Genomic DNA, 15,900 nt, shown 5'->3' on the forward strand with positions numbered 1-15,900 from the left:
CTTTTTGGTGCTCCTGGGTTGACTCTTCACCCTCCTGACCAGTTTTCTCTCAGCAGCAGGTGACAGCTTGCATTTTCTTCCTGATCGTGGCAGTGACAAAACAGCGCCATGCACTTTATACTTACAAACAATTGTTTGCACTGTTGCTCTTGGAACCTGCAGCTGCTTTGAAATGGCTCCAAGTGACTTTCCTGACTTGTTCAAGTCAATGATTCTCTTTTTCAGATCTGTGCTGAGCTCCTTTGACTTTCCCATTGTAGTGTTCGTGGGTGTTTTTATCCAATGAGCCCTTTTTAAATGGCCTCAGAGAAGTCACCAGCTGTAGTCACTCATGATCACTCACAAGAAGTTAAGAGGCCATGCTATGAAGCTCATTGTCATTGACACAACTTTCTAAGTCTCCAAAATTGCTCATTCATGTTGCTGTATGTATATTTGTGACCCAGCAGATTTGGTCACACTTTCAGTTTACCCATAATAAAATCATAAAAGAACCAAACTTCATGAAAGTTTTTTGTGACAAAGAAGGATCTGTTCCAATCACTATATCAGAGAAAAATCAGAGTTGTAGAAATAACTGGAAACTCAAGACAGCCATGACATTATGTTCTTTACAAGTGTATGTAAACTTTTGACCACCACTGTAGATGTATCCATTATAAGAGCGTTTTGCACTCTTTGTTGTATGGGGCTCGGAAGCCGCGTTTCTGTTGATTGCACCAGGGAAGAAATAAATCAAGCATGGGACCCTTGTTTTGAAGGAAGAGAGTCAAGCATGAAGTTTACAAAAAAAACAACCTTTATTAATCTCTATAGTTGGATTGTCTGTGCTCAATGAATAATGGCTTTCTGCAGGGCTGGATGCTCTCTGAGAGAAGAGAGGCTCTTTCAGCACATGATGGGTGGGGGTTTCATCCTCAGGAAGCATAGGACTAAACCATGATTAAATGCACTTGGTCATAAAGGGTTTTTCATTAGGAGAAGGTTGAGTTGAATTTCTGAGCATCTGGTTCAACAGGGATCAGAAGAAGAAAGCTGGGATATGCTGCTTTCTTGTTATAGTTTACAGTTTGAGGAACAGAGCGTTTTTACGCAGGCTACATGACATCACAACTGATCACACTATAAGCTCCCAAATATGCCCAAAGATAACACATGCATTAGTATTACTAAACAAGCAGTACTTTTCAAACTGTTTTGATTTTATTGCTACTCCACAGAATAACCATGACCATAACCAAGACCGAGATGAATTGTCCTAGTCACTATTAAGGTTCATGAGTAAATGGTTTTGTTTGTTATTTTACTTTGAAACAGTAATCAGTTTAGGTAATATGGTAAACATCCAAGCACTACAGATAACAAATATATCATTACGAAAGGTTAGTATTGGAGGAAATATGTACAATCAACCAGAAAATTAGAATAAGAATAAAAATGAAGGGCTGTGATTAGAGCTTCATACCTATTTTTCTTCCCCTGCGAAACTTAACCGCTGCCAAGTTGAGCAGGTTCATTCCGTATAGGTTGTAGTCTATAAAGAGTTGCAGTAGGTAGGGGATGTGGCCCTCGTGGGGCTGGTAGCTCTTGTTCATCACTGCCCCACTTTGTAGGAGATCACAAACCCTATAAAAAGTGACAACTACTGTTACATGTTTACCAATTGCTGGAAATACATGGTTTGTTCACTTTGATAACATGATGCACAAGCATGAGAGTGTGGCACTGGCAAAACCACACACAGCTTGGAACAAGTATTGTTTGCATTGAAGTGTTGAACTGATCTGCATTAAGCTTACCTTTTCACCATTTGAGGATTATACAGATAAATCTTCATGAAAAGTTTTTCCTTGGCATGGTAACCATAGAATGGCCTATAAGACAAGAACAAAGAAACATAAATATGAATGTGAAGCTGTTCCTTAATCTTTGGAGGTTTTGTAAGAAATACATGTGAATCACCTACATGCCAGAAACCAGTGCCACTTTGAAGATATGTTGTGCACTGGAGGAAGGGTTTCCCATGGTGACGTTGAGAGCCCTGTCAATGCTGAATGCCACCAGCCGCATGTAGCGCTCAGGCTGCTGGTTATAGCCATCATATGGCACATAAATGTAGGGGAAAATTCCATGAAGATGAAGGCAAGTTTTTTGACCTGAAGAAAATAAATAAACACTCAGTTAAAAAGTCCAAATACAAATATCATGCAATATCAAGTGGGGTGGCACCAAACAGCTGAATGTATTCATCTCAGAAAGAAACTTGTCAGCATAAAATGGGAGAAATACACCGTATACACTATGCGCTTCATCAGTATAAATTATTATTTCAGTCCAGTTCTAATCAGTCTGAGGAATTAAAACTGTGATGGAACTGGGGAGGGGTGAGCGCCTGCAAAGTTCCTCTGAGTAGTAAATCTCACTCTCTATTACAAAAATACTTTAATATTATTTTACATTTTTTTCCCTATACATTGTTTTCCTATACACATACATGCATACCTATACAATCTGACCTAAAACAGAATGTGGGTCACAAGCTTAATCACTACACAGGGTTAGGGTCAGGGAGGAGGAACATCACTACAATAGTGGGCGGATGGAGAAGAATGAAACACATAAGTCTTGGCAGCTGAGCTGAGCATCAGCGGAGCTGAACCATGTTGACCTTAGCTGACTGTCCAATTCCTTCAAAATAGACATACAAAATAAGCATTTACTTTTTAAAGTGTGGACATTTTTGAAAAGTTAAGATATTTTGGCAAGGTTTAGTTGGTTTTACAATTATGGTTAGATGGAGTTTAGGTTTAAATTTGTTTTTGAGGGGCTCAGGAACTGCAGTTATGTCAATATGAGTCTCCTCCTATACTTGGATGTTTAGACCTGACCTTGCAGTATTTTCCAGCTGATTCAAAGCGCATACACCAGTTTGTACGTTACAACTTTTCTATATGCCTAGAGTTACCACTTAAATTTTTTTGCTCACTATTTAAAAATACGCATGCATCAAATTCATTTGCAAATATTAAATCTGCTGGTGTTCTTATCATAGCAAGAACAATAATTAATTCACAGCACAAACTGTTAGAGAATAAATGACTTCTTTGATTGGGAAAAACAAAACAGATGTTCCTGGTTTGAGGCAAATAGAGGAAAAAATGATGTCAAATGAAACCTTTATCTCTGTATTTGTCTGACATTGCTGATTGGATGAAAGCCAGTTGGACAACAGGAGGCATTATGAAATGAAAGTTTGATGCCTGTCCAGCCATGTCTGCCTTAGAAATAGAAGAAAGATCTCACTCATTTTCTACCGCTTGTTCCTCCACTGAGGGTCGCGGGGGGGCTGGAGCCTATCCCAGCACAATGGGCGGAGGCAGGGTACACCCTGGACTGGACGCCAGTCAATCGCAGGGCTAACACATATAGACAGACAACCATTCACTCTCACACTCACACCTACGGGCAATTTAGAGTTTCCAATAAGCCTAATCCCCAATCATGCATGTCTTTGGACTGTGGGAGGAAGCCGGAGTACCCGGAGAGAACCCACGCAGGCACAGGGAGAACATGCAAACTCCACACAGAAAGTCCCCAGCCTCAGTGCCAACTGGGGATCGAACCCGGGGCCTTCTTGCTGTGAGGCAACAGTGCTAACCACCACACCACCGTGCCGTACCGTGAAAGATATTTAGTATTATTCCTCCAGCACGAAAACACTTGGGATTCCAATCCCGTCCACTATCTACCCTCATACAACAGTTTGACAGAGATCTCAAATCATCTCGAAAAGGAAGAACAATATTTCCCCACAGCACATTACACAGAGATGAAAGAAAATCAGCTGCTTCAGGCAGGTCTGGTGTTCAGCTGAATCAGTCAGCAGTGGTGAAGTGTCGATAAATGCTGCAAGGACAAGGATCAGCATATGTAGAAATTCACACTCAGCGCTGTAATAAGTACCATAATCTTTATAAGATGAATAAAGTAAAAAAGTAAAAATATGACTGAGTCTTGGAAGAACTGTGCGGTCAAAGTTAATTATACAGGAAACAAACAGTTAATCTGGTGCGATATAGGCAAGGTTTAAATTAAGTCTAAAAATTTGAGTAATATGTAAGCAAAACAACAGAGGAAAAAACAGTCTAGGATGGTGCAACCTCAGCTGGCCAAGTCAACAAGTAATCTCAAATGCACAGAAATTGAAGCTGATTTTTGGCTTGTTGATCAGAGACAGACGCAGACGTAGCCCAGACCCCCTTATGATGAAGAACAGCATTGGTCCTACGTTTCCCTTACCCAGATGCGGGTCACCGGGGCCCCCTCCTGGAGCCAGGCCTGGGGGTGGGGCACGTTGGCGAGCGCCTGGTGGCCGGACCTCTGCGCATGGAGTCCGGCCGGGCACAGCCCGAAGAGGCAACATGGGACCCCCTTCCCGTGGGCTCACCACCTGTAGGAGGGGCCAAGGGGGTCGGGTGCATTGTGTTTTGGGTAGCGGCCGGAGGCAGGGACCTTGGCGGTCTGATCCCCGGCTGCATAAACTGAACCCGAGTGGTGTTTTGTTACTGGACTTCTGTGCTCGTCTCAGATTGTCCATAACGAACACCTTGTTCAGACATAAAGGCGTCCACATGTGCACTTGGCACCAGGACACCTAAGGCCGCAGATCAATGATCGACTTTGTGGTTGTGTCATCGGATTTGCGGCCGCATGTTCTGGACACTTGGGTGAAGAGAGGGGCGGAGCTGTCAACTGATCACCACCTGGTGGTGAGTTGGCTCCGATGGTGGGGAAGGATGACGGACAGACCTGGCAGGCCCAAACGTGTTGTGAGGGTCTGCTGGGAACGCCTGGCAGAGTCCCCTGTCAGAAGGAGCTTCAACTCACGCCTCCGGGAGAGCTTTGAACATGTCCCGGGGGAGGCGGGGGACATTGAGTCCGAGTGGACCATGTTCCGTGCCTCCATTGTTGAGGCGGCTGACCGGTGCTGTGGCCGCAAGGTGGTTGGTGCCTGTCGTGGCGGCAATACCCGAACCCACTGGTGGACACCAGCGGTGAGGGATGCCGTCAAGCTGAAGAAGGAGTCGTATCGGGCCTTACTGGCATGTGGGACTCCTGAGGCAGCAGATGGGTACCGGCATGCCAAGCGGAGTGCAGCTACGGCCGTTGCCGAGGCAAAGACCCGGGTGTGGGAAGAGTTCGGTGAGGCCATGGAGAACAACTTTTGGATGGCCTCGAAAAGGTTCTGGACCACCATCCGGCGTCTGAGGAGGGGGAAGCAGTGCACTGTCAACACTGTGTATAGTGGTGATGGTGTGCTGCTGACCTCAACTCGGGATGTTGTGGATCAGTGGAAGGAATACTTTGAGGACCTCCTCAATCCCACCAACACGCCTTCCAGTGAGGAAGTAGGGCCTGGGGACCTTGAGATGGGCTCTCATATCTCCGGGGCTGAAGTTGCCGAGGTAGTCAAAAAACTCCTCGGTGGCAAGGCCCCGGGGGTGGATGAGATCCGCCCGGAGTTCCTTAGGGCTCTGGATGTTGTAGGGCTGTCATGGTTGACTCGACTCTGCAACATCGCGTGGACATCGGGGGCAGTGCCGCTGGATTGGGCAGACCGGGGTGGTAGTCCCTCTTTTTAAGAAGGGGGACCGGAGGGTGTGTTCCAACTATAGGGGGATCACACTCCTCAGCCTCCCTGGTAAGGTCTATTCAGGGGTACTGGAGAGGAGGGTCCGCCGGAAAGTCGAACCTCGGATTCAGGAGGAGCAATGTGGTTTTCGTCCTGGGCGTGGAACAGTGGACCAGCTCTACACCCTCAGCAAGGTCTTCAAGGGTGCATGGGAGTTTGCCCAACCAGTCCACATGTGTTTTGTGGACTTGGAGAAGGCATTCAACCGTGTCCCTCGGGGGTTCCTGTGGGGGGTTCTCCGAGAGTATGGGGTGTCGGGTTCTCCGAGAGTATGGGGTGTCGGGCCCGCTGATATGGGCCGTCCGCTCCCTGTACGATCGGTGCCAGAGTTTGGTCCGAATTGCTGGCAGTAAGTCGAACTCGATTCCGGTGAGGGTTGGTCTCCGCTAGGGCTGCCCTTTGTCACCGATTCTGTTCATAATTTTTATGGACACAATTTCTAGGTGCAGTCATGGTGTTGAGGGGATCCAGTTTGGTGACCTCAGGATCGGGTCTCTGCTTTTTGCGGATGATGTGGTCCTGTTGACGTCATCGGCCCGTGACCTTCAACTATCACTGGATCGGTTCGCCGCCGCATGTGAAGCGGCTGGGATGAAAATCAGCACCTCCAAATCCGAGGCCATGGTTCTCAACCGGAAAAAGGTGGAGTGCCTTCTCCGGGTCAAGGAGGAGATCCTGCCCCAAGTGGAGGAGTTCAAGTACCTCGGGGTCTTGTTCACGAGTGAGGGAAGAATGGAGCGGGAGATCGACAGGCGGATCGGTGCGGCGTCCGCAGTAATGCGGACTCTGCACCGGTCCGTAGTGGTGAAGAAATTTACCGGTCGATCTTCGTTCCTACCCTCACCTATGGTCATGAGCTTTGGGTAATGACCAAAAGAACAAGATCACGGGTACAAGCGGCCGAAATGAGCTTTCTCCGTAGGGTGGCTGGGCTCTCCCTTAGAGATAGGGTGAGAAGCTCTGCCATCCGTGAGGAGCTCGGAGTAGAGTCGCTGCTCCTCCTCCGTCTAATCATTAGGTTAACATCTTGGCTATGCTGTTATAGGCCGGGGTCCGGAAACATGATCACCTTACAAGCCTCTGTCACCCCACTGGGTCATGGTTTCCTCTCCTTTCCTCCTCCTCATCAAGCAGACTCGTTATGCTGATTCTTGTGTAGTTTTTCTTCTCCCCCCACCTTCTTTATTCATTTACAGGTATCGCCGCCTTCGGAGCTGCATGATGACCTCCGGCCCTGCTGACCCGCTGTATAAATAGTGTATTTTTGTATGTGTTTCTGTGCTCTGTGCCCGTCCTCTCCTTCTCCCTCTCCTCCTTCTTCCTCTCCTTCTCCCTCTCCCTCTCCTCTCTCGCTACCCAGCCGGCCATCAGCAGGAGGGTCCCCCTACATGAGCCTGGTCCTGCTCAAGGTTTCTTTCTATTAAAGGGGAGTTTTTCCTTGCCACCGTTGCTTGTCTGGGGTTAGGCCCTGGGATTCTGGAAAGCGCCTTGAAACAATTTTGATTGTAAAAGACGCTATATAAATAAAGATTGATTTGATTCTCCATCCAGGATGGATGGATGGATGGATGCATAGATGGATGACCCTAATCTTCAAATGTAGTGCCTGCATGGAAGAACAAGGATTGACTATAATGAAAGAGCATAAGTGTGCAGAGGGCCTAAATCACAGGCTTTCTTTTAGATTCTGTCTCTGATTTTTGAGTAGACACCAATAAGAAATAACTGGATTTCTTGGGATCTGGTCCCAATAAGGTGGCCAATAACATTTTGCTCACATTTTTGAATGGTAAAAAGACATCATAAGTTGTAGTAATGCACCTTGAAGGGAGAAAGTCTAAGATGTAGTGGGAATAGATGCAAGTGTGTTAAATCACCAATTCTAAGTGGCTTAAATCATAAAATCTCAGAAAAAAGAATAAATGTGAACCATGCAATGCCCTTAATGTAATATCTACCTTTTCCCAGTCACTAATAAAGTAAATAAGAAAGTAACTAACCTTGTAAGCAATAATATAGCAGTTACTATATCAACAAGTCTCAGTGGAATTTGAAAGTTTAAACACACGATATGCATGTTGTATCTTAATTCCATGGTCATATTAGTCTATAAAGAAGACAGTCTTGCAGCCATCGGGTCTGGGACGACATTGGATACAGAAATGGTGTGCACCTGTGTGAATAAGGTATTTACCAGCACGGTAGGTTGAGCTGAAAAGATGTACCGTCTCCAAACCTACACCAGCTAGCAATCAAAGCAGGATTTTGAACAGAATTATCTTAGTGGAAAAAAAATTAAGTGGATAGATATAAGACCAAGGTAATGTCGTCTCTCATTGGTTGAGACTCAACTCGACTCGTTTCGTCTCCACTTCACTCAGTAGATCAGTGATGATGCTATTTCTTGTGTCGTTTCTCTGCTTCTCCCCACCCGCCTTTCTCTGTATCCATCAACAAGTCTAGCCACCTTTATAGCTGTACACTGGCCTGCCAACCTCTGACCCTGCTGACCCACTCTACTCTTATACCAGCATCTTGTATTATTAATGTATCTCTATGATCTCTGCCTATTCTCTCCTCCACTTGTCCTCCCCCTTCTCCTCTCTTTCTACCCAGCCGGCCATCAGCAGTAGGGTCCCCCTACATGAGCCTGGTCCTACTCAAGGTGAGCCGCAAGGTGAGAAGAGTTTTTCCTTGCCACTGTAGCTTGTTGGGGGTCAGGCCCTGGGATTCTGTAAAGCGCCTAAAACAATTTTGATTAAAACAGACATTATATAAATAAAGATTGATTTGATTTTGACTCAGAAAGATCCTCGATTAAATTCCCCTCACAGTCAAGTTGAGTTTGCAGCATGGAAAAGCTGCTTTAGTATGCAAACACATCAGGTATGCACCACGCATAAGATGTTGTCAGAGGTAAGATTGAACAGAGCTACCAAAAACGTATTTAGAATGAACCAGTAACCTGACTCTGAAGAAGACACATCTGCATCTGCAGATGAACCTGAAGTGGCATTTTCTGATACTGACAAACAGCCCTTTCCAAAGACTGTGATGATAATGATCACAGGTTGAGGTTCTCTCTCCTCATTTTAGATGTGTGTCACATACAATAATCTACAATCTAATCTTAATCTCAGGCAATCAAAATAAAGATCCTTTTTATTGTAGTTTGTCTTTAAGATGAACACTCATAATTCAGACAACTGAGTTTTCTATGGCTACCAAAATCTAATACACTGTTAAAAAAAATAAAAGAACACAAGATCATTAATGCGTCACTCCAGCTCAGACACAAATATGAGACATCAACCTATTTAGTGATGAAGCAATAACCTCTTGTGTAAACAGGACAGGCAACAAAGTAACAAAGGAATGTATTTAAAATGTATTTTAAAAAATTTTCCCCTCATAATTATTTAATTAAACTGCTAATTTATCAAATAAGATAATACAACTCGATATAAATAAACTGCTCTGCTACAGAATCAAACCAACAAATGTATTTTGATCTTTTATATGTTGCCAAGTGAACAACATCTAGGTAAGGTTCTCCTGGTGGCTTGAGATTTTGCTAAAAGCAGGAAGGCTTAGCAAAGAAACAGTGCATAAACTCTGGGCTACCCCAAACCCAAAAGAGGAGCTGTCCTATGAACGTATTTGACCTCACTAATGACCACTGCAGTCTTTGTGTTCAGGCATGCAAGAGAGTGGGGGGAAGGGGGGGGGGGGGGGGGGGGGGGGGGGTAGATAAGAAGTAAAGGGGGTGGAGAGCAGTGAGGGTGCAGGAGATGACAGTGAGGGTCAAAAGTGCAATACACTCCGTGTCTTTCTCCATGAGGGAAAAGCAGATATCAAGCAAGGAGGCCCAATTTGGTTAAAAGAAAAGGCGGCTGTACGTGAAGCAAAACGATGAATTAAAAGATTTCAGTGGTGTCAAATTCACTGTGATTACTATAAACTTTTTATTAAAACCATGTAGCAGGCAATTTGCAGGACATTTTCACAAGCTTTAATCTGAATGTAGTCAAGGAGCAAATCATATTAAAAAAAAATACAAATTCAGAATCAAGAGAAACAACATTTTTGTAACGGGTTAAATGCAACAACTTCACTTCCACAGAATTTTTTTTTATTAATATTGACTGAAGTTTACTATATTCTGAGTCTATATAAGCCTGTAAAATACTAAAACTAATGACATATACTGGTACTTGTTTTAGAAAAGGATCTATAGGATGCTAGGGATGGATGCTATAATAAAATAGGATGCTATAATAAAGGATGCTATAATAAAATACTATATTTTAAAAAACTGGCTGGCTTGGCTGCAGTTGCATATGGTTGGGGGAATAAAAAAAACAACATAGCATTTATTGTAAAAAAAAAAAAACTCACAAAAATGCCTTTGCTAAAATCAAAAAGGCACGGCGGATAACAGGTTACTGTGAACAGCCACACATGACAAAGGCAGCCAATATTCAATCAGAATCAGCTATTTCCCAACAGTGTTGCTATAACAACCAGCCCTCTTTAAGGGGAACCATTTGCTGTACAAGCAAACATATATCAAAATTGAGTGGTATGAACAAAATGTGTAACTCACTGATTTTTTTAAAGCCTGAGATAAAACAAACATGAGTCAGTTAAAGTGTTTGCTGGGGTTGTTTGTTGCAACACGCCATCATCACCTGTTGTGCTCATCTTATTTACATGCTATTTAAGCTAATCAGGGTGATGGGAGTCCTGCATCATATCCCAAAGATCAGAAATGGATAAGTAAAACCTTAACCGAGTCACCAACAGGATAGAAAGGGAAAGCCTACAAAAGGGCTACAGACTCGAAGATAAGACTACTGGTTGCTATGGTGCTTGAGACTGCCCTGTGTGTCTGTGTCCATTTCCTCTCTGATCAAGGCTGGCAGTCTCTGAGCCAGACAACAGGATTCATTTTCAACCAACACCTTGCTCCTTTTCTCAGCTTTGGTGAAATTAGATATTCAAAACACATCTCTCTCTCTCTGACTAACTCTGTCACACGTCACAACACAGTGACGCCAACTTATCTGCTGCATTCTACAAAGGAGTGACAGTACACACATACTCACACGAAGACAATGCATTTCACTTTGCACACACCCTTTCTATGCAGGTTGAAGTTGATCTCCCAATGGAATCAGAGATGCAGATTCTCGTGTCAGAGAGGTGATATATGCAAAACTGTCTCACAAAAAGACCTGCAGACAGTTTATGAAATATAAGAACCTTGAGAGCTGGGCTTCCACAGCAACCTCTGCCTGACAGAATGGCATTCATTAGTAAACATACTATGGCCAGGTGCAACCAAACACTTTAGACACAATTTGTTGCTGAATTGGCCTGTAGAAAAAGCTCTCTGCATTACGATTATGCTGACTGGGTGTTCTAGGCGTGGTAGCAGCATGAAGTGACTTAATTCACACAAAGATAGAGTTAAAGTAGATTTATGAACGTGTGAGCAACAAGTATCTTCCTCCCCTTTAAGATACCTTGTCTTGCAAAAGTATTTCCTTTGTTTTAGGGAGATGTTTATCTACTTTAAAATACTAGTGGGTTTCCTTCCGACAGTGCCAGTGGCCCTGGCCCATCAAGTCTCACCTTCCTTTTTCTCTTTTGGGAATACTGGAATATTTTGGGGGAGTGGGACAGACTGCGTAGAAGAGCATATGCCAGCACACAACTTTAGTGCAAGGTGTGCAGCTGCGTTGAAATGTTTGTAGATAAATTGCAAAAACCTTTCACTTTGACAGTCATTGTACATCTGTACATTGAAGAAGTACCAACTGTATTCAAAAAACATAAATTTTAATACCAAATGAAACTAGCAGATATAAATAAAATAAACAGACTGAGGACTGCTGTAGGACTGAACATCATGAGTGGCATCTTCAGAACCCCAATGGGCTTTAAAAAATATTCATTTAAAATTTCTAACATCTTTTTAGGCTTGCATCTTGCAGATTTGTGCATTTCATTTAATATAATTTCAAGAAATTAAAAGTAACTGAACCATCAAAGGATGGTATCTGAAGTGACAGGGAGAACATAGAGTAAGCAATTAATGAGAAAATGACCTTCTGCCTAATGAATCCTCTTTATATCCTATTAATGGTACCAGACGAATTCCTTCAGATGGCTTAATGGTTCCCATGGAGAGAACTAAACCTTGTGGAAGGAAGAGGCCCCCTCACTTTTACCCCTCACTGTGCTCCTCTCATTCAGGTCAATTGGTCATGCACTCCCTCCCTCCAACAAACCCTCAACCACACAGGTCTAAGAAAAGAACCCAAATGCATGGCCCCTACTGTCTCAGGTCAGGTTCTCTCAAAAGAAGAGATTGACCCTCTCCAAAAGGTTTACCACAAGGAGGTTTGCTGAGTACTGGCATGGAAATTCTCAGAAGTGTGCGGTTACTTCTATATGTACCGTAAAAGACAGTTGGAACAGGCTAAACACTAACAAAGAGAGGGGAGGGAAGACAACAGGAAACATGGTGTTGACTTACACGCCAGTGATTGGTGGGAGTGTGGCTTGCCTGGGTCAGTGACGGACAAGGAGAATATAGTCTGTGGATGTCAGCAGAGCTAGGTACATAAAGAACACCACTAACAACAGGACAGAGAAGACAAATGACAGGGGCAGATGCATTGGAAGCAGCTAAGATTCTTCCCTGCAGACCAGTCTGAAAAGTTGCCAGGAATAAATATGGAGGATATTTAATGGTGGCTCATTCTGCAGAGGTGTGGTCTGTTAGAGAAAGAACGTTGCTGCTTCAATATGTTCCAGATGGTGATAACATTTTATTTCTGGTATACATGAAGCTGAGGCAAATTGGGTGCACAGGCTGCAGAAAGTCTCTCATTAATCCACCAACCACTGTGTTCAATCTCACTGTAGGTGTTTCTTTACTTCTATGCATGGTTGAAAAGACCAGAGATTTTGACACGAGTCAAACGGACAGCCTAAATATCCCTTTATCGCTGCATTTCCTTAAATGTGACCACAGACAACACAACTGTGTCAAATAAGAAAATGTAAACAATCTAAAAATAAAAATAAACTGCAAGATAAATGATGGAAGGATAAGACTGTATTAGTATCTGTGTAGATTCTCAATCATCCAGGTCATAGTTATCCAGTTGACACAGAAATCTACCTTGGATACCAGTAACTGTATTAATAATAACTATGTCTATTTGTACAGTATACGATATTCAACATATTAATCAGTGAATTTATTATTTTTAAAATTACCACTAGAACAGCTTTAAAAGCAACAAGACATTAACAGCATTTATACCAAACTATCATTTATTATCAATCTACATTTACCCATAATGACAAAAGCAACTCATACAGTATGAAGAGCATGTCCTAACATGTCATGTCTCTGCTCCAGGGTCATGAAGGGCGGTAAATATCTCCTGTTGGACAGTGCAAAGTTGGCAGAGGGGCCATGCTGGACCCCAGAGACTAAAGTAATGAACACAGAAACTCGGACAATGTACCGCAGCAGTTTTAACCTGCCAAATGAAATTGTAGTGTCTGTTGGTCACTAGCAGAAGAAGCTGAGTGGATGAGGACGATGCTGTTTGAACCGGAGATTTTCCATTGTTTAGCAGGGATTAAGGCGTTGCTGCGTGGCATCAACTCATCTTTTCTTCTTCTTTATCCCCTTTGGGGTCACGGGAAGGGAACATAATGGGTGAAGGCCGGCCAGTTTATCGCAAGGCACTAAATGAGCATTTGTGGGTTTGGTACTGTGCTCAAGTGTACCTCGGACATGCTCTGAAGATGTTATGGCACCTTCCCCTACTACCAGAACACCTTCCATGTTTGTCTGCACCGGGGCTCGAACCGAGAACCTTCTGCTTCTTAGCCCAGTTCCCAACTGCTACCACCGCCCATCAACGCAACTCGAATAAACAAATCTACGATCTCTTTGCCTCTTTGGAAAATCTGTGCAAAATGCGCAAACGACGATGTAAAAGAAACGGGTTTCGCTTGCTTTACTCATTTTTAAATCCTGCATATTAATGTCCCGTCGTGGTTAGTGAAGACAACGTGCTTTTGCAAAATACATTCAGGAGGTTAAATGAAGAGCGATGAACAAGTTAACATTGTCTTGCCATCTCGGTCTAGAAACGACGGGGAGATACAAGGAAACGCCGTGGGTTGTCACAACTCCATAGTTCGCCATTTCTGTGAAATAAAACCATTGAGGGGGAGCTGCGTGTTACAAGTAGCGCAAACCCTGAAGCCACAATCGCCACAAAGAATGGTGGAAGCCAAAACAAAGGAGAACGGACCCGTTGGATGTCTGACGTGAGGCACAAGCTCAACATTTAACCGTAACACTGCGGCGAAGACGAGACGGTGCGTCAAAACACTCGTCTGGGCACCGCAGTCAAGATTTCCCTTCGGCAAAAATAGCCATATGCAGACAAATACAAATACGTTGAACTGACCTGCTGGGGTCGCTCCAAATATCCGTACCACCGGCACCTTCTTCACGTTGCTCTCCCTGAATTCAGAATAGCACACGTCCAGGTCTTTCACGGGGCTCGCCAGGTAGTAGTCAGCCGTGACGACTCGCACGGCGAACATGACTGCTGCCACCAAAAACTGATTTTATAACTCCATAAAAGCTTTGGCGCTGGGCGAGCAACACATACCAGCTCAGAGAGGCGCTGTCACGGCGGAAAAATATCGACAAAGAACAAAAATCGTCAGGATATGTTCCATGAAAAAAAAAAAACAAGGATCCCTGTGACTGATGCACACCCTCAGGGACTCGACTGCACGGTGCGTTTCGCGGCTCCGAGATCCATGGTGTAATGTTAGCTGTCCCGTGATTTAGCTCCGTTTCTACGGCGTCTGTCTGTGTCCAATCGGTAAGACGCTAAAGACTCTTCCGGTATACAGGAGTGTCTTTGTAAATCTCATCTAAGCAGCAGTCTCAGCCACTCAGTCCCGGCTCATTCATCATCCAGATCCTCAGCGTTGCTGCTGCTACCATAACAGGCTAAAGCTAACTGCTGCATAAACCAAGTAAATTCGTAAGAGTGCCACTGTAGTGCGATTTCCGGTTGTATTTTCAAAGTAAAAGTACCATACACCAGCATGGCCGTACTAATTGTGTAGTCTGACACACCGAAAAAAGCACTCAGAAAGAGCAGACCTCGACCAAGTAGGTCATTTTCCCACGCCAAAAAATATCACACATTCTAATATTTTGTTGGACCAACTTTAGCTTTGATTACAGCACACATGTACTGTGGAATTGGTTCGATAAGATTCCGTTATTATAGGTTTAATTTCCGTAGTGCATTTTTTTTTATCAAGATATTGAACTGATAATGGGAGAGTTGAACCACTGCACAAAGCTTCTCCAACACACCGCAAAGGTTCTCAGTAGAGTTAAGGTCTGGACTCTATGGTCGCCAAACCAGGTGTGAAAATAATATCTCATGCTCCCTGAAATACACTTTTCACAATTTGAGCCTGATTAATCCTGTCATTTTCATCATCATCATCATCATTGCTGAATGTAGACGTGATCAACAGCAGCAAACCCCAGATAATAGCACTGCCTCGAGAGGCCTGAACTGAAGATAGAAGCCATGGTTTTATTGCTTTACCTGCCTCTCATCTTCTTTTAAAACTTTTTTTCTGATTAGCATCACTGAATAGTGCTTTTCCTGAGGTGTCCCTCTTGTTTCAAATAACTCAGAGGCCCCAAAAAGAAAACACAAAAGGAAACAATAATCACTTAAGTGAAATTTTATTAATTGAGATTAATCAAACAGAGGATATCTAATTATCCTTCAAAAAGAGGGGTTGTGGTGGGGGTGAATCCCAGCTGAATAATCAAAGAACAGGTGAAAACAATCCAAGCCAACCACACGATGGGTGTCGGATCCAGTGTTTCTTTCACTTGGTAATAAAGAAACAACCCTGAAGACCCTTACCTAACTAACAAAACTGAAAAGTAGTCTGCCACGCATCTTTATCCACCACTAAGACACGCAACATAACCAAGGCCATGATTTTAATTAAATTTAAGGGCTTTAAAAATAAAGCAACTTACTTTATGGTGTGTAATCCTGGTTAGGTGAAAAATTCTGACAAGAACACACATATATTCCAATTCACTTTCAAATCAATCA

General features: G+C 43.6%; 1 protein-coding gene across 4 annotated transcripts in view; it reads right to left on the bottom strand.

Moving 5' to 3' along the window:
- Positions 1-14,776, bottom strand: part of rev3l (REV3 like, DNA directed polymerase zeta catalytic subunit) — a 42,431-nt gene extending 27,655 nt beyond the window's left edge. For 3 of the 4 annotated variants that reach the window (XM_057017826.1, XM_057017825.1, XM_057017823.1), the window contains exons 1-4: positions 14,200-14,775; positions 1,967-2,156; positions 1,800-1,874; positions 1,466-1,626 (exon numbers count right to left, since the gene is read on the bottom strand). In XM_057017826.1, coding sequence (XP_056873806.1) covers positions 1,466-1,626; positions 1,800-1,874; positions 1,967-2,156; positions 14,200-14,338 — 565 coding nt within the window. In that variant the 5' untranslated portion in view covers positions 14,339-14,775. Of the gene's footprint in view, positions 1-1,465; positions 1,627-1,799; positions 1,875-1,966; positions 2,157-14,199 lie in introns of all 4 variants that reach the window. The other variant, XR_008947546.1, reaches the window with a different exon arrangement.
- Between the last annotated feature and the right edge of the window lie 1,124 nt (positions 14,777-15,900).

This window comes from Takifugu flavidus, chromosome 19 (assembly GCF_003711565.1).
Source record: "Takifugu flavidus isolate HTHZ2018 chromosome 19, ASM371156v2, whole genome shotgun sequence".
Lineage (NCBI taxonomy): Eukaryota > Metazoa > Chordata > Actinopteri > Tetraodontiformes > Tetraodontidae > Takifugu > Takifugu flavidus.